The following is a 27,402-nucleotide window of genomic DNA, read 5'->3' on the forward strand; positions in this document are numbered from 1 at the left end:
GGTCCGCCGTGGTGGACGACGCAGGAAAAATTTTAACAGGAGAATTGTTTTTGTATCTGTTTGAGAGAGTTTTCTGAGAGTGAGTGTTGGTAGCGTTGTTAGCATTGTATTGTTAGCATTGTTAGTATTGTTAGTATTGGTAATATCACTGTTCTTACTCTATCTCGTCTCCATCTCCACCAGCCCTTACACTACTCTCCATCTTCTCCATCTTCTCTCTCTGCCTCAATTCCCTCTTCTTTCTCTTTCTCTTTACCACACTCTTCTCCCTCACCTCTTTGTCTTTCTTTTCTTTCTTCTTCCTCTCTTCTTCCTCTCTTTCTCCTTCCTGATCATGGAAAAGGCTATCCTACAATACCTCAATGACACTTTAAGTCCTATCCTCCAAACAAGAAGAGATGCTGAAAAAAACCTCAACAGCTTCCTAGGTCAAGATGGCTTTTTGAACTTCTGTTTATCCTTATCACTTAACCACGACCTAGATACCTCAATTAAAAAAGCTGCCTTGATTTTTTTCAAAAACAACCTCAACAACGAAAAAATTTCACACAACGAAAAATCTCAAATCAAATCAAATCTAATCCAAATTCTATTGCTATCAAACCAATCCATTCTCCAAAACATCTCAATAAAAAATACTTCATCCATTTCCTCCTCAATCAACGACCAGCTTTTCCTCATCGACTCAATTCAACTCCTACTAACCAACGACTTCAATCTCAAACAAAACAAAAACTCCACAAATTCTCAGCTCCTCTTCTCCTGGTTAAACAATCTAATCGAAACTTCCATCCAATTGCTAAACAATACTCACGACAAACTAGACTCAAAAATATTAACTGCCTTTCAAATCTTGAAGCAAATTTCAAAGTTTTTCAAAGACAATTTGCTCACTCTAACAAACCCAACAAACTCAACAACAAACTTGAATAAATCCTCAATCAAACAAAAAAACTTGATTCAAATTTGGCAGGATTTTAATTCTTCCATTTTACCTGTTCTATTAAACTTTTCTTCTCATTATCTTAATAATATCAACAATATCAACAATATCAACAATATCAATAATATCAATGATGATGAAATCAACTTGAATTGTCAGTTCTTATACTACATAATCAAAATATTCAAATACAATACCTACAATAACCTACCTTACTGTATTCTATCCTCAAACTCAAACTCAAACTCAAATGACTTTCAATTCTTTGATAAATGGTTGTCTCTCCACATCAACTTAATTCAACTAAACTACCTTCACAAAAATATTTCCAATAACAATAAAGATGATACCAATAATCACAATGAAAATGGAAATGAAAATGAAAATGAAAATGAAAATGATATTTACTCAAACCCTTCATTTCAAAAAAACTATAAAATCAAATTAAAAAAATGGTCTCTACACAATCTATCAAGATTATTATCAAACTTCAACTCAATTTCTTTCAAATTATCAAATACCCACAACATTCACAATACTCCAAACACTCAAATCACTCAAATCACTCAAATCACTCAAATCAACCAAAATACTCACACCAACCTCATCATATACAAAGACATCATCTCCCATTTTAACCAAAACTTATTAAACAACATCCAAATCATCCTACTCCAATCAATCAACTTTTCCAATCCCACCTTGATCTTCAATTCTCACCAATCCATCCTATACTATCTGATCCAGTTCTTCACAAACATAATCTCAAACCAATCCGCCTTTAACTTCTTACTACAAGATAACAAACTATCCATCCTACTAAACTACCTAATCTTTCCCTTAATCTCAAATTTCCCAATCGACGACACAATCAAAAACAATCCCAACCTAAATCCCTCAAAAATATCCCAAATCCTACAAAATCACAACCAAAATCATAATCATAATCAAAACAAAAACAAAATTCAAATTCAAAACAAAAACGAAAACGAAAACAAAAACGAAATAAAAAATATAAACAAAAATATAGACAACAACCCCATCCTATCTTCCTCAATCGAAATCTTAGACACCTTCCAAGACTCTCAAAAGGATTACTTTAATAAATACTTTTCTTTTGACAACTTTAACGATGAATTAAATGCTAGATCTGCCTCTTTAAATTTCCTCTCCAAATTAATCACCCTCAAATTTTTCGATTCAATCAACCTCTTATTCGAATTATTAGACCAAATCTTCTCCAAAAGAAAATCCTTTCTTGAAAACCAAAACCAAAATCAATTGGATCAAAATCTAAACCTAAACAACATCATCACAATGAATAAAAAAAATAACCAACTAGACCCAATCATCAACCACAACTTGCTATCAAACTCAATTCAATTTGACCAAAATTTCGACATCTCCTCAATATCCTCGTATGATGAATTGCAAATGGTTTTCCAAATGGATGCTGGCTTACAGCTATTAAACCAAATCATCAACTTTATCCTAAATCCTACTAAAAATAAATCAAAAAATAACAACGATAACCTACTACAAAAATTCCAATCCATCATCGAACAAATCGTCCAAAATTATATAATCCCAGAACTATACTTGCTAAAATTTAAATCCCTAAACTCAAGAGCCCTTGAAATCATATCAACTTTAGACTTTAAATTCAACGATTCCTCTCTCTTATCAAAAATCTTTGATCCAATCTTGAAATTAATCCTATATACCCAAAACTATGATACCATATTAAATAAACAGAAAATTAGTTCCATCTCAAATAACCTCAACAACAAAATCAACTCGGTAATCGACAACATCCCAAGTGATAAATTACTCATTTTAAATTCAATAAATGAAGATTTTTTCCTTCAGTTTTTTAATGACCATGATAATAACAATAAAAATAATAATCTATTATCTGCATCAGACTCAGACCAAATTAATAATGAAATTAACGACCCAAATTTAATTATCAAACTCGAATTCTTAAATTGCTTAAAAACCTTATTAATTAATCCCGAAATAATAAATTATTTACAACCATATCTACCCAATTTAATTGACCAATTATTTCTTTTAATTAATAATTATGACTTTGATTTATTAACTGATATTTTGGAAAAATTCGTCGATGCTTGTTCATCAAATATTAATGAAACACCCTTTTTAATTAAACTATCTCTAAAATTATCAATAAATCTTTACAAAAATTTAATCCAATTAGTTAACATTTCTCAAAATCAAAATCAAAATGGCTCATCAAATAATAATAAAAAAAATTCAATTAAAGCTGCTGACACTAATAAAGAATTTATTTGTTTTGGCCTAATTAATAATTTATCCTACATTATTAATGCCAACCATAACAATAAATACTTGATCATTAAAATTTGGGAGATTTGTAATGTTAATTTCAAAATCGTCATTAATCATTCCATTATAACCTTTTTAGAGGAAACTCTAGATTTAATCGGCGAATTTATGCTAATCTTTGATAACTTTTACCTACCAAATATTGAAGAGGAATTACTAAAAAATTTAATGGAAAATTTCATCACTTTTGATTATATTTCTTATTTTGAATGTTTTGTTGGTTTGATGGAAAATTATATTTTATTAGGTTTTAATCAAAGACTTAATAAAAAATTTATTAAAAATTTAAATCTTCAACTAATAAATTCAAAAACTTATGAAGAATCTCAACAATGTAATAATATTATCTCTTTTTATACTGATTATTTTGCTGAAAAAAATTCAAATATCTATTCAATAGTCTCCAATTCAGAAGATTCAAATAATTTATCCAAGAAAATTTTAACATCAGTTATTCAAACAAATTTTATGAATATTTCAAACTCTATATTTCTGAAAAATATTCCTCCAATGACTTATAGTATCTCTCTATTTAGTGACTTTGTATTATTACTAAATAATATTGAAACTACTTTTAATCTTGAAAATAATAATAATGTTTTAAGTTCAAGAGGAGATGATGAAGAGGTCTTTAAAATGAGTGAATTGAAAAATGATTCAACTAATTCAATGATTACAAATATTTTGAACGATGTATCATTAGGTTTCGCTAATTTATTTGAGTCATTTATAATGAGGGATGAAAATCAATTTAAACCTGTAATTGATTTTGAAAGCTTGGAATCCGATGAAGAGTTTTCATGTTTTTATTCAAGCTTCTACAAATTGATTTTGTGTTGTCTTGTTTATAAGCCTTTGTTGACGTTAAAAACATTGGCAGAATTCTTTGATAATTTCAAAGACGATATTATTGATGATTCCAAAGACAGTGAGGAGCTTGAATTAATGCTAGATTTTGTTAAAGGATTTCATTGGAAATTTTTAATCAATGTTTGGCTTGTTAGAGGTAATGAATATTCGGTTTGTGAAAACTTTAATAAGAGCCTTTTTAACCTTAAGTTGCAAATATTTTTGATTATAAAATTTTTGAAAAATGTTCCATTAATATACGAACATAATCAATTTTTTTTACCATCTTCAGATAATATTGATGATGAGTTTAAATTATTTATTGATTTATTGTTTTTCAAATTGATAGATTTATTTTACATCTTTCTAAGAAGAATTTATGAAAATGGGGATGGAAATAATACAGATGAAGAAGATGAAGAAGAAATAAGTGATGATGTTTATGCAAACAGTTTATCAAAAGATAACTATCGATTGGAATTTCTTCGTTTTGGATCACCAGTTTCATCATTAAGTGTGAATGGATCAAGTACGCCAAATGACAACGATGAAGAAATCGTTAGCAATGATATTAGAGTGAATGTTATCAAAGAGTTTGATAATTTATTGAATGAGTTGCCGAAAAAAGATCAATCTAAATTTATGGAAGTTATTAATGGAAAAGAGAACTTTAACGATTTGTTGAATTATTATATGAATAATCATAATTCTCTTGAGATTTTATTTTTGTAAATTTGGTTGATTTTTTTTTTTATTTTTTATATCTTTTCTGCTTTTTCAAATTTAGTTTTTTTGATGTTGTTTTTTTCTGCTCCTTTTAATTTGATAATAATATCCTATTATATACAATTATATATTTGTTATTTTTTGAAAATTTGAATGATCACTGATTTTTTAGTTATTAATTTTTTTACTTTTTTTTTGATTCGATAACTTGATACCCTTATTTTTTTTGTTTTTCAATATTTGAAAATTTAGAAAATAATTTTTTTGCTATACTATTTTTTTTTATTTAAATAAGATATTAAATAAGATTATTAAGAAGTGAAAACGCAATACAAATAAAAGCTGATAAAGTGAGAGCAATAAGAACAGTAAGAATATTATATAGAGTATCAAATAGAATATTAAAATAAGTGGACTGGTTAGACGATAGTGTCACCAAAAGCACATTTAGCAATAGCTAAACCAGCACCAACTGTGTCAATTACATTCACGTCATTTCTGGCCAACGAAGGATTAACCTCAACGATATCGAGAGCAGCTAGATTACCAGTCTCAGCAACAGCTTCAGCGATAAACAAACCTTCTCTTAGAGTCAAACCACCTCTCACAGGAGTTCCAGTTGCAGGAACATACAAGGGATCAATTGCATCAACATCGTAGGATAAGTGAATTGGTCTGTCATTGTGAGGGTTGATTTTTCTCAAAGCCATTTGAACGACGTTGTTAATACCATATTTATCGACGTGGTACATTGAGTAAGCAGCGATATTCAATTCTCTAAGGATTTTTTTCTCGCCATCATCAACGTCTCTTAGACCAATATAAGCGATTCTGCCTGGGCTCAAGCACTTGGGGATCCATTTTAAATGGGGAGGATAAGAATGAGAGTCCAAGCCCATAAGAAACGAGATTGGACAGCCATGCAAATTGCCAGATGATGTTGTTAAGGGAGTATTGATATCAGCATGAGCATCGATCCAAAGCAAACATGAATCAGGGTATTTGTGGAAAACACCAGCAACAGTGCCAATGGCAATAGAGTGATCACCGCCTATAGTTATTGGAAAATTGTTTGATAAGGCAGCATTTTTAACAGAGTTGTAGATTTTGTTGGTTGCATCGGAGACTAATTTTGGTTTTTTGCAGTTTTTGTAAACGTCCTTGATTTTGGAATATTCTTGGTAGTCAAAGTTCTTTAATGGATCATCTAAGGAAATGTCCCAGCCTAGGGATTCCAATTCAGATTGTAGATTTGCAGCTAGTAGATGGGAGGGACCATGTTCAACACCAGGCTTGTCTTGACCACCAGAAAATGGGGCTGAAATGATGGTTGCACTTTTGTTTGGGTAAAATTTGTATGGCACTTTTTTGGAAGGAAAGTGGAAAGTGGAAAGTGAAAAGTGAAAGACAAATGTTAATAAATATATGAAGTTTTTGAATGTGAAAAACCAAACAAAAAAAAGATCAGTACATACTATCGGATACAGTCATTCTTGGTTAGTTTTGAAAAATCGATAAAGATTGTGGTATATATAGACAATATATATAGTGTTTGTAATATTTTTGGCAATTCAAATGTAGCAAGATCCAGGGATAGTGAAGATGAAAAAAGGAAGATAAAACAAAAAACAAAAAAAGAAAAAGCAAAGGGAAATCCAGGAGGTTTAAATATTGCTGAAAGCTGGCGGAACAGAGAAATTTGAGGCATAAAAGACAAGGAGATGCCTTTTTCCAGTCTGCTAAATTATGACTAAATTCATTGGTAAATTCAGAAAATTACTGTCTGTTTGGGACCTAGATTAGCAGTTCTCGCTGAAGAAGTAACTTAGGGGAAAGATAGTGGTGAAGAAGCAAGTAAAAAGAAATGGGGGAATTTAGGAGCAAAGGATGCAGGCGTGGCCTGGCCAGTCATCTGGGTGACGAAGAGTCATCGCCTGGCCAGCAGAACTGGAGGAGAAGCAGCAGACTAAACAGGCCCAAAAACATGCTCCAGCTCGAGAAGCTCGTCCTCCAGATCTGTGATGGTGGGTGATTATATCGATCGAGCACAGAATATACAAGACGCACACTGCGGTACGATGCTGCAAACTGCGGCAGGAACACGCACACTCCCCGGCGGCGGGCTAACCGCTAAGCGAAGGACGTGGCGAGCGCCAGCGCGACGGGCGGCGAAAGAGGCTGTTCGGCAGAGGCGAGTAGAAGGAACTAGAGATAACTAGATAAAGCAATTAGAGATAACTGGATAGACCAACTAGATAGAGATACATAGACACAAGGGTCAGTCAGAACTGGTTCTGCTGGTTCTGGAACTTCATCCGGGACTTCAAAAAGAGCTCTTCTTGCTTCTTCAACAACTCTTCCTCGCTCATTCCCGTGTTTTGTAGCTTGTGGTGCTTCCTTTCCCTGCCCTTCAAGTTCTCCTTGTGCTTCGAGAGAAGGTTCTTGATAGGCTCGATGTAGTCGTTATAATCCAAGAGGTCGAGGGCCTTCAATACATGGTCACTGGCAATCGTCTTTTTGGCTTCTTTTTCTGCAATCTCGTTTGATTCCGCTGCCAATATCATCAAGAATTCAATGCAACACTCTATTATCACTTCCCTTGCTTCTTTGGAAAATGACAAGTCGTTGGGCAAGATCTCCCCAATTATTTTTTGAACAGTTGCTAATCAATATTCTCAGATGTTAGTATCTCAATATATTCACAAGAATCAAAAAACAAAACAAAAGAATTTATGAAATATTCATATCTTCTAATCCTAATTGTATTATTCTTACTTTTACTTACCCTTTGGAAGTGACAACTCTTCACTTGCAGCATTAGTTGTATAATCTGACATTGTATTATTATTGACTTTTATTGATTTTAAGATGTTTATATTTGTGTTTATGTTTATGTTTATATTTATTTATTTGTTTATTTGTTTATTTGCTTATTTGAAAGTTATATTTGATGCTGATTTTGAGTAAAATTTCTCTTCACTTGCTTCGGATCCAATTTCTTGTTTTTATACCCACAATTTTTTTTTTGGTGCGTGTTTCGATGCAGGTCCCATAAACCTGGATCATGATTATGTAATCATACAGTTTGAACAGTTATATTCATTATAAAAATCGTTGAATTAAACAATTAGAAAATTTAAGAAGTTTAAGAAAAATTTAAGGAAATTTAAGGAAACTAAACAAAAGAATAACTAAAAAAATTCAGTCAATTTATTTTCTTTTCTTTTCTTTTATTGTCGTTTAACTGGCCTCAGCTATATCATCGTCTTCTTGATCTTTTAATTCTTGAATAATCTTCCCAGTTTCTTCATCACTATAAATTCTAAATCCTTCATCTTTAGTAACACTAGCTAACTGTGCATTATTACTGTCCAATTTTTCTTCCATCACCTGTTTTAATATCTTCAAAATCAACAACTCGGCATCCTTTAATGTCAATGACTTGTGATATTCATTATTCAATTCAGCTTGGGCTCCCTCGCTACCGGCACCTATAGCCTTTGCATCATATCTATAAAACGTTCCTGATGGATCAGCATGATACAATTGTGGTCCATTTATATCATCGTATCCCGCAATCAACAATGCTACCCCAAATGGTCTCGACATTAATCTCTCTTCTCCGTCAACTCCCTCTCCAAATCTTAATGCCAAATCGCATACAGATTGTGTCAATGTTTCAACTTGAATCTTTTCATCATAATATAAATTATGGTTTAACGATGCCACCCTAGCATGATCAATCATCGATCTTGCATCTGCTGTCAACCCTGACATTGCACATCCTATATGGTTATCAATTTCAACAATTTTTTCAATCGATGACGATTCTAATAATGGCGAGGTAACTCGTTTTTCAACTCCCAATATAACACCTTCAGATGTAGCAATTCCAATTGCTGTGGATCCTAACTTTTAATTAATTCCACTAATTAGTACTTCCATAATCAATCAACTAACAGAAAATCAACAACAAAAAAATAAAAAAAATAAAATACTCACTTTAATAGCTTGCAACGAATATTCAACTTGAAATAAACGTCCCTCGGGAGAAAATGTGCTAACACCTCGATCGTATTCACTTCTGGTTAAAAACATTCTCACTAAATCAATTACACAAGTATCTCCCTATCAATTGCACTATCAATTCTCCTTTAGTTTCCAATCATTCAAGAAGTGGCAATATAATCTTGAAATCTTTCAGCTTCTTCCTCCACGCACGTGAACTATATATCACGTGAACATATTGTCAGTATATATCTGCATTTAACGCATAAAAGAACGCATAGTCCATATCTGCGGCTTTGTTTTTAATTTTTCTTTCTTTGGGTTTGGAAATTTTTTTTTTAAACTGAAAATTTTCAGTTTTTTTTGCTATTTTATCTACTTCTGCTGTTTCTGCCGAATTTATATACCTTATATGGATCTCGATTCATTCTCTTATTGTACATAATTGCTTACCTTTTTTTCTTTTTGTTTTTTCATTTCATAAAAAATTAGATAAAATGTCATTCTCTCCTATAGTGGATTCCTCTTTTAATCCTGATGGTTCTTTGATAGCTTCTGCAATAATAGCTCTCGATGCTCACAACATTCATATCCAATCAACTTCTTCTTCTGATTTTCGTAATATAGATATATCTTTTCCATTGGATAAAGGTCTAAAATTCACCTGTTTTTCTTGGGGCTACTTGAATCCAGATTTCCATAATATAGAATCTCAAGTTTTATTCATCGGCTTAAATAATGGTTCAATTTTAATTTATTCTCCAATTCAAAATCAACTAATTGAAACTTTAAATAATTTATCAAGCTATTCAATAATCTCTTGTTACTACTCAAAGTTATCAAATTCCTTATGGTCAATTGATTTGTCTGACGACTTGATCGAATTCAACTTATCAAATTTTCAAAAAATTTCAAACTATAAAATTTCAGATTTTTTAAATCAAATCGATAATTTAAATAACAGCATCACTAATAATATCTCAAATTTTAATGAAAATACAAAACTAACCAACATCAAATTAATCTCCTACCAAGAAAAGCCTCATCTTTTATTATCCTCAAATTCGGTTTATCTTATCGACTTATCCTCAAAGAAAGTAGTAAGCCATTTTTCTAATCATATCAATCCAATAATTGTTTTAAATTATAAAAATGATGATCACATTATTACAACTGCAATTGACGATAGGTTCATTAACATTTACTCATTATCAGAAAATTCAATCAAAAAAGTTTTAGTTACTCAATCAAATGTCGTCTCAATATCTTTTAATGACAATACTTTAATAGCAGTCACGCAAGAAGGTTTAATAGAAGTATTTGACAATCCATTTAACAGTAAATTGGTTAAACCCAATGAAGATTCTTTAAATAGTGATAATCCAAATAATCTCATTAATTCAACTGGAAGAAGGAAAAGACATCAAAATAATAAATCAAACTCTGCAGTTGCTAAAATTAAATTACAAAGACCTGCATCTCAACTAAAAATTGTAGAAAATGAATTAAAAATTTTAAATGCCTTTTTAACTTTTGATAAACAAATCTTGTATAGTTGGTTGGAAAATGCCACTATATTTCACTTTGATAAATTGTCTTTAATAAATCAGGATTCAAAATCCGTAATAACAGGGGATATAAATATCGTTAAATCAAAAGCCTCGTCATTTTCACAAGACAAAACAAAAAAAAATCTTTCCAGTTCTCATGGTGATGATATCGCTGCCTCAAAACAGTATAGAGAAACCACTGTACATATAGCAAGTGGTGATAATCTAAAAGATATAGAAATTGATGAGACTGAAAATTTGACTTTAGCCGATAAATTAAATTCTCTAAATATTTCAAAGGATATATCTGATTTTCAACAACAAATTCAAGAGAAAAAGATTTTAAAAGCAACTACTGGTTCTTTGACAGTAGTACTAACTCAAGCTTTGAAAACAAATGATCATTCTCTTTTAGAGTCAATATTAAATATTGATAATGAACAAAACATCAAGACTACAATATTAAGGTTAAATTCTTCTTTGGTTATAATACTATTGAATAAATTATCAGAAAGATTAGCAAGACTTTCGAATACTTCTCAAACTAAGAATAAAAGATTGATTATTTGGATCAAGTGGGTTTTAATAATTCATGGCAGTTATTTGATAAGGCTAAATTTTACCGGTGGAAATGGTTCATTACTTAGGGATTTATCTCAATTGAATTTCATTCTCGGAAAAAAAGCAGCAAATTTAAACAAATTATTAATTTTAAGATCAAAATTAGATTTAATTTTAGAACAAATTTCGATTAAAAAAGAAATTCTTAGTGAGTTTCAACAACAGAATTATTTCAGTCAAGAAGGTGAGGAAAATGAATCTGATGTTGAATATAATGAAGCACTTGATGACGCCCATTTAATTGACAATGGTGAAGAAGATTACATATCGGAAGATGATGAAGAATCTGATGATTATTACAGCGAAGATGAATCCGATGTTGATATGGAGGAAGAAGAAGATGATGATGATTATATTGATGTAATGGCTTCTGAGGAAGATAATGATAATGTGATATCGTTAATGGATGATCAAGTTGAAGAAAGTGATGAGGAAGGAACCAGTGATGTTGAAATTGGAATTAATAAAAAGAATTTTGTTTTTGAAGATGACGACAAACAAGAACAAAAAGAATTACTGAAAAAACTTGATTTCTTGAGAAAAAAAGAAAAAAAGTAATAACTTTTTTTAAAAGAGCTTTATAGATTTGAATTTACTCGACTTAATAAACGATTTTTGGTTAAAATACTCCAATTACCGTATTGTGATTATTTTTATTTTTAATATTTTTCAAAAGAAACAACCTTGAAACTATTTAGCAAAGTATTATATGATAAAAAAAATTATCAATATATACACAAAAACTTTTAGCTACATTAATACAAAAAAAATTTAAATTACTGAGTTTTAAAAAATAAAATTAACTTGAAAAAAAAAAATCTATTTGAAAAAAAATATTATTAGGCTTTCTTTGAAGGGTTGAGTATAAACATTGATTTAAGCACCAAACTCCATGGTACAACAATTAATAATTCTTGACTATGATCTGAATCAGCATCTTTTTCACTTAATGAATCTCTCGCTATTAAAAATGCTCTCAATAAAAATAAAAAAAAACTTGCGCCAAAAAACATTGATCCACAAAATATAGCAGGATTGACATAAGCAGTTGGATTGACGTAATTGTTTGATTCATTAACAGGTCCTCTTAATACTAAACCAATGACTGGAGAAACAATACCTAAAATACCAATTGCAATCCAGTGCATACCATAACAAACACCAGTTTTTCTCAAACCAACAGTTCTAGGTATAATACTACCTAAGGCTGGCCAAATAAAACCCATTAAACCACCAATAAAAAAACCAAAAGCCAAATCAGTAGCATAATTTCTGCAAGAAATCCACATTGCAAAACACAAAATAGAAGAAGTGAAATAAACAAGACATGTAACAGTAGCAGGTCCAAATCTATCAGAAGCAATTCCAAAAATTGGCCTCAATACTAAGGCTCCTAAAGATACTATGGCAGCTACTACAGAACCTTGGTGAGCAGAATAACCAAGAGATTTAGTAAAATCTGATATACTGTATTGAACAATAACAAATGCCAAAAGAACAAAAAAAATCCAGCAAAAATTGATCCAAAAGCCTTTATTTTTCAAAATTAATGAATCTATTGGTTTAAATTCAGGATGAATTTTATCAGATCTATCCTTTAATAAAACGATCGATATCATTGTCAAAACAAGACAAATTATTGCCTGTGATCTTAATGCCCATTGCACATTTTTGGACACCATTATTTCATTCATTGCTAAAGCAAACAAAATTCCTCCCGTACCAGCACCACCGGAAACAAGACCCATAGCTAGAGTTCTCTTTTTCTTAAACCATTGCGATATTAAATGAATTGAAGGGACAAAAGTGAAAGCTAGTCCAAGCCCCTGAAGTGCACCCTGAGTTAAGTAGAGCTGCCATAGGTCTACAGAAAAACTTGCGAGCATCATAGCAGCAAATTCAAAAGTAGCACCAACACACATCATTTGTTTGAAACCGAAAAAGCCCACAAGAAAGGTGATTATTGGTGCAATCATTAAACCCAAGCCAAAAGCCAAACCACCAATCCAGGCATAATCAATTTTTGTTGCATTTTCAAATAAATCCTCATTTAGATAGTGAGCAAGATAAACAGCAAAGCCAGAGTTAGCACCCCAAGTCACCATAAAAATCGAATGAAGTGCAAAGACAATAACCCAGCCATAACCACCATCGGGAATATCAAACGAGGGTTTGGTAATTGGAGAGTTTTTTTCGAGATCATTGGAAATTGTTTTTTCTTTGATTATTTCTTCCACAGTCGAGATTTTTGATTTCGAGTCCATCGTGCCAAATGAAATTAAAACACTGAGGAATTTATTTCTTCTATCTTATTGTATTCTCTAAATAGGTTTCAAGAAGCAGGCACATTAGTAATAAGAAATTATCGAACTGTGTTTTCATGAATCATTTATCCGACAGGTTAAAACCTGGGTAAAGATGGAAGTAGCAAAGAGTTTCCGAAAGGTTTTTCTGAAAATAAAATTATTTTAGGAAATCATTCTTCCTAATAATAGAGGTTTTAGAAAATATTTCATGCAGCATGCAACCTTTATGATGCAGTTTATGCTGGTATATACATATGGATACTGTTTTATATTCAACTTTACGGGCTGAAATTACACGTGATATGATCGGATTTTGCTTTAAATTTTTTTTTTTTTTTGTTTCTTGAGAATATCTGATTCGTTAGATAATTCAATCCATATTGAATAAAAGTTTGATCAATTTTTCGGTTTTAGTAATGTCTGTAAAACCAAATACAAACGTATGTTTTATTTCATCTAATTAACAGAGAAAAATCAGCATGCAATTAATTGAATAAAAGTTACTGACTAAAATATTTGAACTAGAACAATCCTTCAAAAAATCAAGAAAAAGAAACGAAAACAGAAAAAGAAGAAAAAAAACAGCCTGAATCCAAAAAATTGAATTACACATTATGTATTCCTTCAACAGTTATATCTGAAGGAAATGTTAAATCTCTTAAAGAAATCACACAAATAGCTTATCAAATTGCAAAAAATTGTACAATTTACGATGTTAGTGAAATTGTGGTTCTAGATATTCCAGAAATTCACCTAAAAAATAAACCCAATGAAGATCTAAAACAAGATACAATTAAGATCAAGTTTGAAGATAATGGAAATAATTATAATGAAAAAAGCTTCAAGAAAACAGGCAAAAATTATTCTGAAAATAGTTTGTTATTAGCTAGTTTGCTACAATTTTTTATAACTCCACCATATTTAGTTAAATCGACATTCAAAGCAGATATGATCAAGAACTTTAAATACGCGAAGACTTTTCCAAAACTATCCACGTTGCCATTTATGAATAATAAGATAGCAAATGCTGATGGTAATGAATATCGTGAGGGATTAACATTAAATAAAAAAATTTCAGCAGACAAAAAAGTGGTCAAAAGGAAACATATACCTGGAGAAAAAGTTCGAAAAAATAAAAAAAAAAATAAGGAAGCTATATTAACAAAATATGTTAATATTGGAAAATCAAAAGCTTTAACATTAATTGATCAAGAAGTTCCAATTAATGTTCGAGTAACGGTTAATTTAAAGACATCAAAGGTAGTTTCACCGATTGAAGCATATGGTAATTCCAAAATCGGAGCCAATCTATCATTTGGATATCATGTTAGAATCTCTACTAATTTCATTTCGATTTTTGTTGAAACACCATTTGCTAATGGATATTCAAGTTCGATTTATGTTCAAAGTGGTGATTATTATTCGGATGTCAGTTCTAAAACCGCAAAATTTCCCAGGATGTTGAATATAGATGAGAAATTGATATTAGAAAGAGATAAAAAAGAAGAATTCAATTTGTTGTTGGTGTATGGGAAATTAACGGATTATGATAAGGCGTTTCAACAAAGTAAAAGTGAATTGGAGGCAGTAAATAATTTAACAGAGATGTTCGATGGGAAATTGGGAATAAAAAAGAGCAATATAAGAATTGAAGATGCGATACTAATATCACTAGCGAGAATTGATTTTATAGCTAATAGGTAGGAAGCTCTGTAAGCTATGTAAGCTATTTAGCAGCTGTTTTTTTTGGAAATCAGTAAACATAATCTTTAGTTCTAAATTAAAAAAAAAAAAGCAAGCCAGAACAATAGACATTGAGATTTTTTGGTAAAAAAATCAAATACACCATACTGCAGACTAAACTGGTTAATATCTAATGGATTGAATGGAGGCATTCTCCTCCTTCGCTCCTTCGGAGAGAGCTGATCGCTTGTGAATTAGATTTATGATTTACAAATTCTGCAAAATAGAACTTTAGCTAAGTGGAATCAAATTCAAAGAGAAAGCAGTGCAAAAAGATCAAAAAACAATGAAGGTTTGTTTTTGCTGTGGGAAGCAGGAGGTTGTTCGTTAGGCGATGTTCGTTAGGGTTTGTAGGGAGAGAAAAAAATTGAGTGAAAAAAAATAACAAATAGTTAAATAAGAGAAAAGAAAACAATAATTGCAAACAAAATGGTTTGTTTGTTTGTTGTGTTTTTTTTTGTTTTTTTGGTTCAGAAATTGTATTCTGTAAATGAGTTGGAAATAATTTGATATGAGGAAAGCGTTTAGATTATAGTTGATAAATGAAATCATTAAATAATAATAGATAAAAATTGTCTCGGACTTTATGATGCAATTGAAGAAATGGTCATAAATTTTGAACTAGATTGGATGGAATTAGGTAACTATAATAAATATTTTTTTTGATTGTAATAATGGTTGTAATAGTGATAACAAATAACAGAATCAAGTGGAAATTATTAATCAAGATGAAACTGAATGGCTCAAGTAGTGTTCAACTCAAAAAACAGTCTACAACGAAATTTCATGCTGAGAAAGAAAAATAAGGAAGAAAAAGAAAAAGAAAAAAAAAAAGAAAAGGAAAAAGAAAGAGAAGATGAAATTAAAGTGATGTTGAAAAAGCAAGTTCTCATTTCAAAATTAAATAATAAGATTTAGTCGTTAGATGTTATGAATTTATCAGTGTAATTTATTTCAGATGAGAATGATCTTGTTTTTTAAAGAAAGACAGACAAAAAAAGGCTCGAAATAGCAAATAAAGAGCAAATAATTTGTGAGTTTTTGTTTTGTTTTCTTTCTTTGGTGTTCATATTGATTGATTTATTTGGATATGATATTAAAATAAGCAGCTTTTTTTGTTTATTAGTGAATAGCAAGTTGCTGGTTCATGAGCGTTTTGGTTTTAAATGATTTACTTTTTTTTGATTTTTTTTTAATTTGGCTTGAATAAGTGAATTAATAATTGTTGTTTATAAAGTCAAAATTAGCCGAATGTAATGAAAAAGCAAAAATAAAGCAATAAGAGAAAGAAAAAAGAAAGAAAAAGAAAAAGAAAAAAAACTCACCCACACAATAAATAATCTTATCTTAAGTTTAAACTAACAAAAAAGAAAAGCAAAATATGAATTGAATATGATTGTGATTATGATTTATGAATCAAGTTATAGATTTTTAATCATTTTAAATTTTTTTTTCTAATGATTTAGTTTTAGTTTTGGTTTTGGGATCAAATGGGTTATCAAACAAAAGTGTGTATTTGGAAGAAAGTTATGAGAATAATAATAGTCTATTATGTATTATGTAGATTTAATTATGAAGATATATAGAACAAGGAAATTATAATTATGATTGTAATGATGATAATAAATGTTATAAAAAATGATAATGAAATTGATTATTAATATAGATAATATACATATATAAAATATAAATGAGAAATAAAAATAGAAATAAAAAGTAAAATAAGACAAAAAAAAAATATATAAAAAAAACAGAAAAAAGCACACACGATTAAAAGATTATTCTAGAAGAATCCACTAAAAAATGCAAAACTATCATCATTACTTCATAGTTAACTAAAATATAAGATCAGAGATAAAGTGTTATTAGATAAAATAAGAGGGAAAAAAAGGGCAAAAGCTGGTAAAGATATAGGAAAGTTTTTAGGATAAAAACAATTTGACTTGATTTGTTTTGATTGTAATTATTAAAACGATGTAGGTGGCTTATTTACGAAACATTAAAGATTGCCTTATTCCATAAGCAAAATCACCTCTAACTAAACATTGGTTTGAACAAATATCATGGCCACATATACAAGTAGGATCGAATTTTGTGCTTAAATAATGAGAGTTGCTTAGGTTGTCTCTTGTATCGAAATGTTTTCTGTGACAACGACAGCAGGTCCAGTAATGGATCTTTTGAGATTCACTGTAGACGTAGGTAGACATCTTTGAGAGAGAGGATGTAGCAATGGGATAGAAAAAAGATAAATGACAGAATATGAACGAGGTATAAGAATGAGAATGAGAATGACGAAAGCTAATCAGGCAGACAAAGGAGAGTGAGAAGGATATAGTATAGTGCAGGTGATGCTGTAATGCTGTTGGGAGACTGGAAACATGAAGATGGAAAAGCAAGAGCAGAGCAGAGTATTTATACTGTTGAGCGAGCAATTGATTGCAAAGAGAAAACAGTCCAAGACCAAAAAGGAAACCCAATATAAAAGCGATTATAAAAGCGATTATATCAGCTCTGTGCCGAACAGCTCGTTCCTGTTTGCGAGCGCTGCGTACGTGCATGGCTTAGCGAACGCTATTGTTGGGAAGATATAATTAGCACTGGTAGAAAAGGCAACTCCAAAAGCCGGAAAGAGCTGGAAAGAGCTGGAGACTGCAAGAGGAAGAATCAGCAGACAGAGTAGAAAAAAGCAAAAACAGAGGACAGAGAAGCTCAGGGTAGAGACAGGACTGGTGGTTCTGCTGGGCAATGCCCATTCTCCAGTTGCTCGCTTTGGATCAGTGTTGCGAGATCATCGCTATCAACGGCTGGAAGAACTGTTATGACCAGATCCGTTGGAGGTGGAAGATTTGTTGAATTCATGTCCAACACATCTTCATACCAAAGCACATCGTCGTAATTTAATGCTCTTTCGTGAAGACAGCTTATTCATTGCTCTTTTTTTGCGCTTGCGTTTGCGTTTGAGCTACCTGCCCAAAGCTTCTTTTGACTATCTCTTGAGTCTCTATTATCGATTAGCTCATTCGTTTCTCGATTGCTATCCACTGACAAAAGGCACCAGGTTCTCTGTTTCGAGCTCTCTCGTTGTCATTCTGTTGGTGGGCACCAACAGAGGCTCTAGTGCTGTTTCCTGTGTTTCCCGTGCTTCCTGCGCTTCCTGTGCTGGGCCTCGCTCAACGCTAAGCTTGATATTACCAGAATGTTGGCTGTGGATTAGCACAACTTTGCGAAGCTTCTCAGTGACATGACTGGAAATGGCGAGTGATAGCCTGTTTTTCCTTTGGTACTGCTCAATTCATTACTCATGTATCCATACAAAATTACCTGTAAATAGCGAAAATTCTTTTACTTCCTTATCGGGTTCTCATTAGTTTCACTTATTTTCTAAAATCTTCACCCTATTACTGCTACTATTACTATTTCATTTCATAAAATGGGCTTTATTCTAATTATTGATTGATTGATGTTTACAAATCATATGAAATCATCTGATTGTTATTACAATTTTTTTTATTCGATCAATTTTTTTTATTTTTTTTTGCTTTGTTACAATTTTTATAAATTTCTTAAAACGAACAACTTCTGATGTCTTAGATTATTGTGTTAGTTTTCTAATTGTTGATTTTTTTAGGTAATTTTAATTCAATTTCTCTTTCTCACCTTCTTCTTTTGATTTAATTTGAACCAGTTCTTGAACCAAATTCTGAACCAGCTTTTGACTGTTTAAGTTCGATTATCCATGTTCAATTATCCATGTTCAATGTTCGTTAATATTTCTTTCCATCAATCAAAAAAGAATTAAAAAAACAGTTTTTCTTTCGTTTTATTTTTAGAACAATAGAAAATTAAAAAATAATCAATCGAGAATTAGAAAGAGAATTCTACGGCCTCTTTTTAATACCCTGTTCATCCCTCGCAATATCCAAAGGGCTTAAAGGCTTCATCAAAACGTTCATTGATATTGAAAAACCATATTTTATTTATATTTCATTTTAATTTCACCGATATTTCACTCGCATTTCATCCTCTCCCGTCTTCCCTTTTAATACAACCTTATATGCCTATTCCTTTATCATCTAAAAATAACATTTCCTCTAATTGCCATTATATTTTTATTCCATCAACAATTACACACAAATCACACAAATCACACAACTGAAAAACAGTTTACCGATATTCTATTTCCATCCTATTTCTATCTTTACACTTTATTTTATTTTTAACTCCTTTATAAACCTCAAAAAGGATACACTTGAAGAGCTCGATAATTTTTTCCATTTTAAACTCCATAATGTGGTTTACACTGTTATAATTAGCTGGCTGTTTCAATAAAACGGTTTACTCAAACGTTTCCGTAAACCGTTTTTATGAAACCCCATTCTAAATCGAAAATTGAGTCAAACTAAATTCGATTTTTTGAATTTGCAATCAATTTTTCTCGACTTTTTACTTTTTTACTTTTTTACTCTTCTTCTATTTACTAATAATTCATCGAATTATAAATATTATCTGATTCATCCATTGTACAAATCACTTGAAATATCTCCTTTGAATAATTAATTGTTTCATCACTATACGAATTCTCCAACCCATTTAATAAATTCAAATCATTTTCTATTATTATATCTTGATTAATCTCGTCAACATTCTCTATCCCATTAATCTCCCGGCTTCTTTTTTCTAAATTATCATTAAATAAATATCCTTTATAACCACACTTATATCGAACTTCTTTTAAAAATTCACCATATTCCCCAAATAATCTAATCGATGATGAATAAACAATTCTTGACAATATAATTAATAGCTCATGATTTGCCCCCTTTGAAATTAAATTAATTATATATTTTTCCTCATTACTATTATCACATGATTTGCTCATTTTATAACTTTTTTGCCAAATCATATATATAATCTTTACTAATTTTGAAACTATTTCAATTCTTAACTCAATTAAGCTAAATCTTGGATCACTGATAATTAAGCTTTGATAATATGCTGTAATCATCACAATTTGATTAAATAAACTCGGATTGTTTATTAATGACGAATATTGTAAATCAATTTCCATCATATAATTCTCGATCAATTCAATTATTCGAATTTTTAAATTTAATAATTGAATTAAATGGTTTTCTTCAAATCTTCTTCCCTTTTTTTTATCATCTTTCCAATATTTTTCCAATTCTTTAAGTTTTTCAGATGGCAATGGAACAATAATTAATCCCGAAAACGATTCATTAATATTATTTAAACTATTTAGATTATAATTATATTCATCATTGAATTTATTGCTATTATCATTACCATTATTTTCATAATTTTTATCCATATCATAATCATTATCAGTCACAATATTTTCTTTATTTTGATTTGCATCTACTTCTTGATCATAATTATAATATACATCTTTATCATCATTGTGCGAGTTATCGACTATACTCACCCCACCAAATAATTCAGAGATTTCATCATTAATGACAAGATCTTCTAAGATTTTTATATTATCATTATTTCCAATTATTCTATTTAGACTATAATACATGTAGTTATAGTTTATATTAAATTCAGTATTTAAAAGCTTTAAAAGGTAATTTAAAATTTTGAAGTCAGCTTTTCTATTTTGATAATGATTATGATTGTGATTTTGATTATTATCAATAAATTTGAAATTAAAAAAGGAAAATCTTGTTAATGAATAAAATAGCGATTCAATTATATTGAAAAATGGATTCAAAGGTAAAGACTTATGTGAGATTGAATCTGAATCTGAATTAAGATTAAAATTGAAATTAAATAAATCATATTTTATAAAATTTTTCCAAATTTTAAAAATATATAAATCATTATCAAAAACTAATAAAAATTTTAATAAAGTCTCTAAATTATCAAATAAATATAGAAAAATAATTTTTTGTAAATGAAGAGTTTGAGTATTCATATATTTTTTATAATTTTTAAGAAAATCTTCATGTTTATTAAAATTTATATTATTGGTTTTGTTTTTGTTATTTGCAATTGAATCAGTATCGGGATTATTAAGAGATTCGTTATTTTCCGAGTTAATTGAATCGGATATTATTTGATGGTCACTGCCATTAACGTTATATCCAAGTAACTTTTTATAAAAAATAATTAAATTAGTAATTAATTTCAACGTTTGTTCGAATACCGATTTCAAAGAGTTTAGTTGATTAATGGAATCGTTATTGTTAATTTTATTAGTTGCAGAAGTATTATTAATATCAATATTGTTAATATTATTATTATTAATGTTAATATCATTAAAATAATCAGATAAAAAATTGAAAATAAAATTTATAATTGATAAAAGAAAAGAAACAGATAAATATAACCTTTTATCAAAAACTAAAGATTCAATCAAGTTTAATAAAAATTTCAAGAAAATATTTATAAATTGAATTAGTTGGGTAACATTATCATTAATATTATTATTAATATCATCATTGGTGTTATTAATGTTTTTAGGATTTAAATAATAATTCAAAAAATTTAGTAAAAAATCCAATATGGAAGAATTAAATTTTTTTAAATAAATTTTATTATTAAAATTGTAATTAAATGATAGACCTATTTTTGATAAGAATTTTGAAACTTTGAAAGAGTTTGATAAGTTTAAATTGAATAATTGAGATTTAAATAATTCAATTAAATTATTTGATGAATAATCCAACGATAAATTATTCAAGGGCAATGAAATGGCGTATAAATAGTTAAGGCTATTTAATTTACTTTTATTGTTATCATCGTTATTGTTGTTTTTGTTAAACTCGATATCTAATTCGTTATCAGAAAAGAGATCACCAAGAAAATTTAAATCGTTTTTTTGTTGATTCAATTGAGGTTTCTTCTCGTTAACTGCTTGAGGGATATGACTTGTGGCGGAAGAATTTATCAAAACCTTTCTTTTTTTATTGTTAAGAGTGTTGTTAATCGATAAATTCCTTGTGGTAGCCTGATACAATCTCTTATCTTCCTCTAGAATTTTTATCAAATTTTTCATTTTAATTATTTCCTGGTCTTTAATCGAGAGCAAGTTGGCAGTTTCAGATTTCAAATTGTTTATAATGTCGTTCTTAAGATTTAAATCAGTCTCGTAGTTAGCTTTTAAAACAGCCAATTCACCCTTTGCAGTAAACAATTGGTTCTTGTAATGGTTGATCTTCTCTTTATCAATGTCTTCATCAGTGCCACTAGCATCGTTGGTTTCATCAACATCATCGTCGATAACTAAAATGCTCGGGTCCTGGGTATATGCTGGGGGCCTCAAAGTTGCCTCGATGTACAAGCTGTCGTCGTCGTCAAAATCATCAGCGTCATGCTCAAAGTCAGACATGTGCAGCAGAAGCAGCCGAAGAAGAAACAGCACCAAAATCACCAAAATCAGCACAAGCACCAAAATCAGCAGAAGGAGAAATAGAGAAGTGACAGCGCTTATTTTCATCGGCGCACGGATCATATCCTCACTATGGAAGCAATTCAAAGCCCGCGGAAGGACGGATTTAGCTCTGAAAAATTTTAAAGGTTTCTATGAAAAGTTGAAAAGGAAACCGAATATATTGATGGAGATCTCTCTTCGGTTTGAATGTTCATCAGAGAATTGCTGGTCATTGGTTCATTGGCTGTTGCATTTTTACTGTCTCAATATTTTACTTCAACAACTCAATTACAAGTCTGGTTGCAACTGAAACCAGCTGGGTTAGATGTCGCCAAAGAGCCCGATATCGCGAGATCACAGTAAGACACCTAGAATTTCTTCCAAAGAATCACAAACATTTGCCTGATATCCATTTGGAACCACCATCATTCTATTTAATCTGCTACAGTGTTTACGCAGGAATAGCCACTTGTATGACCAAGCAATGTTCACTGCCAAATTTAACAGGTCTTTGTTTAAACTAAAGAATTGTTCCAATTTAAAAGGCAGGATAAAAGCAACATTTCCCTTTGATTATACCATCTATTATTTATGCAGTGTAAATTCATACCACACTTCTTCTCCTAATTACAGTGATCAAAAAGAAACTACTGGAAGCCATTCCAACGAAAATCGAGATGGCAGAAATACTATCACTCCATCTTTCCATAACATTAACCATAATAGAAAATATAAAAACAACACCAAAGCCAAAGTCCCCCAGTCTAAGTTTAACGATGACCTGAGAGATGATAATTTTTTTATTTTCAATGAAATTAAAAAACTTCGAATGCTGACTCCCAATGAAAAACAAGATGAAATATCTAATATGAATCCTAAATTTCCTGTTACCAAACAAAAAGCTCTAGTCAGAAGAACTTTTTACAAAAACTCGGGATATATAAGTTGGGAAAAGATAATCTTTATAATGAAGTCACATTACGATTTTCTTCGTAAAAATAAAAATCCCCTTAAAATTGTGTCTAGTGATGTCTTATCAGAAATACTTTTATTTCATAAAATATCATACAAATTATTACTGACAAGGTTTAAAAATTTTGATTCATTATTATTTTTAATGACTTATAAATATTTAATTAAGTTTTTTGAAGAAAGTTTTAGAATATTTCACAATCCTAGATTAAAATATCAAATTAGTTCTTCCGCTAAAAATAATTTATTATCATATCTAATTTTGAGCAAAATTTCCAACAACAGTTTATCCGTTAAAGATCTTTATTTTAAATGCTTAATCTATTTAACTCAAAAGAATTTAACGGAATTTGAATCTTTTATAAATGATATCTTAAATTCGAAAAGAGGTCTTATTTTAAATTTTCATAGAAAGATTTTCATTTTTATTAAATCTTTAGATTCTTTAAATTACGGCTATATCCAAGAACAAAACCCAATTCGTGAAATAATGGAAAAAGGTGATTACAATCACTTAGGTGTATTTAATAATTCTCATTTGTTCCCCAAATTTATTGACCCCGGTGATATAAATTTTAATTATACTGAAAAGAACAACAAATTTTTTTTAAACAATCCTAATTTAAATAAGTTACAATTGCTACTCAAATTATGGATTCAAATTTATGTCAAATTTCATAAAAGGTACGAACTTGAGTATGGTGCCAAGTATAAAGATTTGTATATTCACTATGAGAATTCTATATTATTTAAAAGATTTTTAAATATAGATTTGAATATTCACCATGAAAAATATTTTAAGCTTGATCAAAAGTTTAAAGAAACGATACGTATGCAATTTTATGATAGTTTATTCAATCCAGTTTTTTACGCTTTTCAACCAAATACATATTACACTTTTACAAGAAGTTTGGGTGAAGTATTAAAAAACGAAAAAATAGAAGATATTAAAGTTGTTTTAGAAAGTTTAAAATTGCCAATTGGTTCGACTTATTATTCAATATTATTATCTTTATTGCTAAGCTATTATTCCAATTATAGCAAGGATCATGTAAAAACTTTGGAAATTTGGAATCTTAAAACTCCAGATATATTGATTGAAACTGATTTGAGTTGCATTTTAAAATCTTTATATTTTCTAAGAGAATACAAATTGCTATTAAGCATTTCAAAAGACTATCCAAAATTATATCATCAATCTCAAACAACTTGGATTATTAAAGCCTGTATTGCCTCGCAGAAATTTAATGCATTAAATAGAAACATTGTGCTGTTAAGTAAGAAAACGGATTCTTTATCATATTCTCATTACTTATTTATAATGAATTATTTTGCTTCAATTGGTGAGGTCAAATTAGTAGAAAACATTTTCGATAGTTTAAGCAATCAACCAGCTAGCAACAATATCCACACTTGGGTTCCATTATTAAAAGTTAATTTAAAAAATGGTGATTATACTACGGTTTTAAAGTGGTTTGAATTATGTAAAGAAAGAAAAATTCCCAATATTAGAATAGCATTGCCATATGCAATCACAGCATTGGGTCATTTAAGTGCTTTGTCAACAGTTGTTGAAACAGTTGAAATTATACTCAAACAATCAGAAGAAACAAAATCTCCACTTAATTCGAATATATTTCTTCATGCAATACAGTGTTGCAGATTTGAAGAAGAGTGGAAGGTTGCTGAAATTATTTTTCAAAAATATTTAAAACATGGGAATAAACCCGATCCTTTATTGATTGCAGCTATGATGAGTTCATATTCTCGTTGTGGAAAATTTAATCAAGCATTAAAAATATTTGAGTTGTATAATAATAAAATTAGCTATACTGTTTCTGTGTATAATGTTCTTTTACAAGTTTGTCTAAGAACCAAGAGGTATAATTACATTCCAAAAATTAATTTTGCGATGCAAAAAAAAGGTATCTTTCCAAATTCTAGATGGTATGTTTTAATAATTAAATATTATTGTTCTATTTTTCAGTTTGGTAAAGCTGAAGATATTTTAAACTATTTGCTTAAAACGAAGAAACAAAATGGGTTTATAAGTCATTTTCATTATAATGTTTTAATGTCCGGATATCTTCAAAAGGCCTATTATCAAAAAGTTATTAAAATCTTTCAAAATATGATAATAAATGAGATTAATCCATCAATTGCTTCATATCGATTATTGTTGAAAAGTATATTACAAATCCATGTACCCACAATTGAAGGACCCAGTAACACGGCGATTATTCTTGTCAAGGCATTGATTGCATCAAGAGGTAGACAAACATTGAGGTTTAAAAAGGAAGAATTGGTGACGATTTTGAACGTATTTATTAAAGGATCAGTGAAATATGCTTCCGAAGCGTCGAAGAATTTACTTAATAAGTTTATTAAAAGCGAGAATATTGGAACACAGGAGGTTATTCAGGATCCGTATTTATTGAGTAATTTAGTGATGATTATGGGAGAAAAGAAAAAGCATATGGAAGTGGCTATTTTTTTCGATCATTTGTTGAAGGTTGCCAAGAAGGAGATTGATAATGAGAGTGTGTTTTCAAAGAAAGCGTCATTTAGGGCATTATTTGAGAAATTGTTTCGGTATAAAATTTTCCAGCTTATTGATTCCAATGCGTATCGGGAAGGTATAAATGTGTATCAGTTTTTGGAAAGAGGCCGATTTACATTGAGCAATAGGAATTTGAATATGTATGGAATATTTTTGTTAAGAAGTGAAAACACATTTGATGAAGGATTGGAGTTTATTGAGAATAGTTTAATGGACGGGTATATTAAGATCGATAGATATAAAAAGAAGCTTTATATGATGGAATTTGAGGCTATTAAAAATTCCAAGGGAAATTCTGAAAGTGAAAAGAAACTAAAGAAATCGAAGAAATCAAAGAAAGAGGAATTTAAGTTTGATATTACAAAGGATACTAGGAAATTTGATTTTGATATTATTTTGAATCATTTAACGGAGCCATCATTGCGAAGCGCTGAGTTGATGGTCAAACGATTTATTGAGATTCAAGCGAAAATGCAGAAAGAGTCTGTTCATAGTTCTGAAAGCGAAATTGAAGAGTTGGTATTGAAAAAGATTTCCGAGAGTTATCCGAAGTTTTATAAGGCGCTACGGTTAGAAAATGTTTATTCGTATCGACCAGATCTTGTGGAGAAATTGACGTTGAAGAGAAGACGGTATAGAGCAAAGCTTGATTATGTGTTGAAGGTGCGATATGCTAGAAGAATAAAGAAGTGGATGATGGGTCGTAAAGATAGGTTAGAAATGGTGAAGAAGTATCAAAAGAGTGATCGAGACGAAAAACGGATCATGTTGCTTATTAACGAGGGGATATTTCAGGATGATGAAAACTTTCGGGTTGCTGAAAACCAGCGGATCAAGTCTATTTTCCATAAATTGCAATTGAAGCATAAAAAGACTACAAAGAAGAAATTGAAGGAGCATTTAATGGCTAGTGTGCAGAGAAATAAGATGAAACAAAGGGAAATGGTGGAAAAGAGAAGAAAGATTTTAAAAGAGAAAGTAATGGAGGAAAATAAAAGAAAAGCAGAAGAAAAGGAAAGAAAAGCAGAAAAAAAGAAAAAAAATGCAGAAAAAATGCAAAGAAGAAAAGAAAAAATGGAAGAAAAGGAAAAGGAAAAGGAAAAAGAAAAGGAAAAAGAAAAAGAAAAAAAAGTGATATAATAAAAAAACCAAATAAATCAACAAACACAGATCAGAAATGAATATAAATGATTCAAATGATTAGAAGTGATTAGAAGTGATTAGATTGAATGTGTATATATATGAAGAATCTTGTTTGAAATATTAAGACAAGAAAATTAGTTTGTTTAAAATTTGTAAATATAGTTTTTGTCAATAGATAAATTTTATTTTTTTTTTTATTTTTATTTTATTTT

The 27,402-nt window shown here is 29.8% G+C and overlaps 11 protein-coding genes across 11 annotated transcripts; 6 read left to right on the forward strand and 5 right to left on the reverse strand.

Annotated features, from left to right (window-relative positions):
* Nucleotides 1-47: 47 nt before the first annotated feature.
* Nucleotides 48-5,101, forward strand: SXM1 (Sxm1p). The gene has a single exon (XM_020189091.1). It carries the CDS (start codon nt 335-337, stop codon nt 4,892-4,894), a length of 4,560 nt encoding a protein of 1,519 aa, XP_020048782.1. The 5' UTR covers nt 48-334; the 3' UTR covers nt 4,895-5,101.
* A 206-nt stretch (nt 5,102-5,307) lies between these two features.
* On the reverse strand, nt 5,308-6,379 carry CAR1 (arginase; the record flags this gene model as incomplete). The annotated part of the gene is made up of 2 exons (XM_020194444.1): nt 5,308-6,251; nt 6,364-6,379. 2 exons carry the CDS (start codon nt 6,377-6,379, stop codon nt 5,308-5,310), a joined length of 960 nt encoding a protein of 319 aa, XP_020048783.1.
* Nucleotides 6,380-6,752: 373 nt separating this feature from the next.
* On the forward strand, nt 6,753-6,920 carry ASCRUDRAFT_79981 (uncharacterized protein; the record flags this gene model as incomplete). The annotated part of the gene is made up of 1 exon (XM_020194445.1): nt 6,753-6,920. One exon carries the CDS (start codon nt 6,753-6,755, stop codon nt 6,918-6,920), a length of 168 nt encoding a protein of 55 aa, XP_020048784.1.
* A 121-nt stretch (nt 6,921-7,041) lies between these two features.
* Nucleotides 7,042-7,860, reverse strand: NCB2 (negative cofactor 2 transcription regulator complex subunit NCB2). Its single transcript, XM_020192838.1, has 2 exons — nt 7,674-7,860; nt 7,042-7,550 (listed from the first exon to the last, which is right to left on the reverse strand). The coding sequence occupies exons 1-2, from the start codon at nt 7,723-7,725 to the stop codon at nt 7,171-7,173; spliced, it is 432 nt and encodes a 143-aa protein (XP_020048785.1). The 5' UTR covers nt 7,726-7,860; the 3' UTR covers nt 7,042-7,170.
* Nucleotides 7,861-8,007: 147 nt separating this feature from the next.
* PUP2 (proteasome core particle subunit alpha 5) lies at nt 8,008-9,057 on the reverse strand. Its single transcript, XM_020192839.1, has 2 exons — nt 8,891-9,057; nt 8,008-8,800 (listed from the first exon to the last, which is right to left on the reverse strand). Exons 1-2 carry the CDS (start codon nt 8,984-8,986, stop codon nt 8,129-8,131), a joined length of 768 nt encoding a protein of 255 aa, XP_020048786.1. The 5' UTR covers nt 8,987-9,057; the 3' UTR covers nt 8,008-8,128.
* Nucleotides 9,058-9,405: 348 nt separating this feature from the next.
* Nucleotides 9,406-11,418, forward strand: UTP5 (Utp5p; the record flags this gene model as incomplete). The annotated part of the gene is made up of 1 exon (XM_020189678.1): nt 9,406-11,418. A coding segment is annotated over one exon (2,013 nt), but the record flags the coding sequence as incomplete, so codon positions are not given.
* A 413-nt stretch (nt 11,419-11,831) lies between these two features.
* On the reverse strand, nt 11,832-13,404 carry ASCRUDRAFT_74847 (MFS general substrate transporter). Its single transcript, XM_020192840.1, has one exon. The coding sequence runs from the start codon at nt 13,329-13,331 to the stop codon at nt 11,907-11,909; it is 1,425 nt and encodes a 474-aa protein (XP_020048788.1). The 5' UTR covers nt 13,332-13,404; the 3' UTR covers nt 11,832-11,906.
* An 81-nt stretch (nt 13,405-13,485) lies between these two features.
* Nucleotides 13,486-15,077, forward strand: ASCRUDRAFT_79986 (RNA methyltransferase; the record flags this gene model as incomplete). Its single annotated transcript, XM_020194446.1, has 3 exons — nt 13,486-13,501; nt 13,921-14,418; nt 14,452-15,077. The coding sequence occupies 3 exons, from the start codon at nt 13,486-13,488 to the stop codon at nt 15,075-15,077; spliced, it is 1,140 nt and encodes a 379-aa protein (XP_020048789.1).
* Nucleotides 15,078-17,497: 2,420 nt separating this feature from the next.
* Nucleotides 17,498-17,710, forward strand: ASCRUDRAFT_79987 (uncharacterized protein; the record flags this gene model as incomplete). Its single annotated transcript, XM_020194447.1, has 1 exon — nt 17,498-17,710. The coding sequence occupies one exon, from the start codon at nt 17,498-17,500 to the stop codon at nt 17,708-17,710; it is 213 nt and encodes a 70-aa protein (XP_020048790.1).
* Nucleotides 17,711-19,596: 1,886 nt separating this feature from the next.
* On the reverse strand, nt 19,597-20,661 carry ASCRUDRAFT_79988 (uncharacterized protein; the record flags this gene model as incomplete). Its single annotated transcript, XM_020194448.1, has 1 exon — nt 19,597-20,661. The coding sequence occupies one exon, from the start codon at nt 20,659-20,661 to the stop codon at nt 19,597-19,599; it is 1,065 nt and encodes a 354-aa protein (XP_020048791.1).
* Nucleotides 20,662-22,758: 2,097 nt separating this feature from the next.
* On the forward strand, nt 22,759-27,187 carry PET309 (Pet309p; the record flags this gene model as incomplete). The annotated part of the gene is made up of 1 exon (XM_020194887.1): nt 22,759-27,187. Exon 1 carries the CDS (start codon nt 23,000-23,002, stop codon nt 27,185-27,187), a length of 4,188 nt encoding a protein of 1,395 aa, XP_020048792.1. The 5' UTR covers nt 22,759-22,999.
* Between the last annotated feature and the right edge of the window lie 215 nt (nt 27,188-27,402).

This window comes from Ascoidea rubescens (genome assembly GCF_001661345.1).
Source record: "Ascoidea rubescens DSM 1968 unplaced genomic scaffold ASCRUscaffold_3, whole genome shotgun sequence".
Lineage (NCBI taxonomy): Eukaryota > Fungi > Ascomycota > Saccharomycetes > Ascoideales > Ascoideaceae > Ascoidea > Ascoidea rubescens.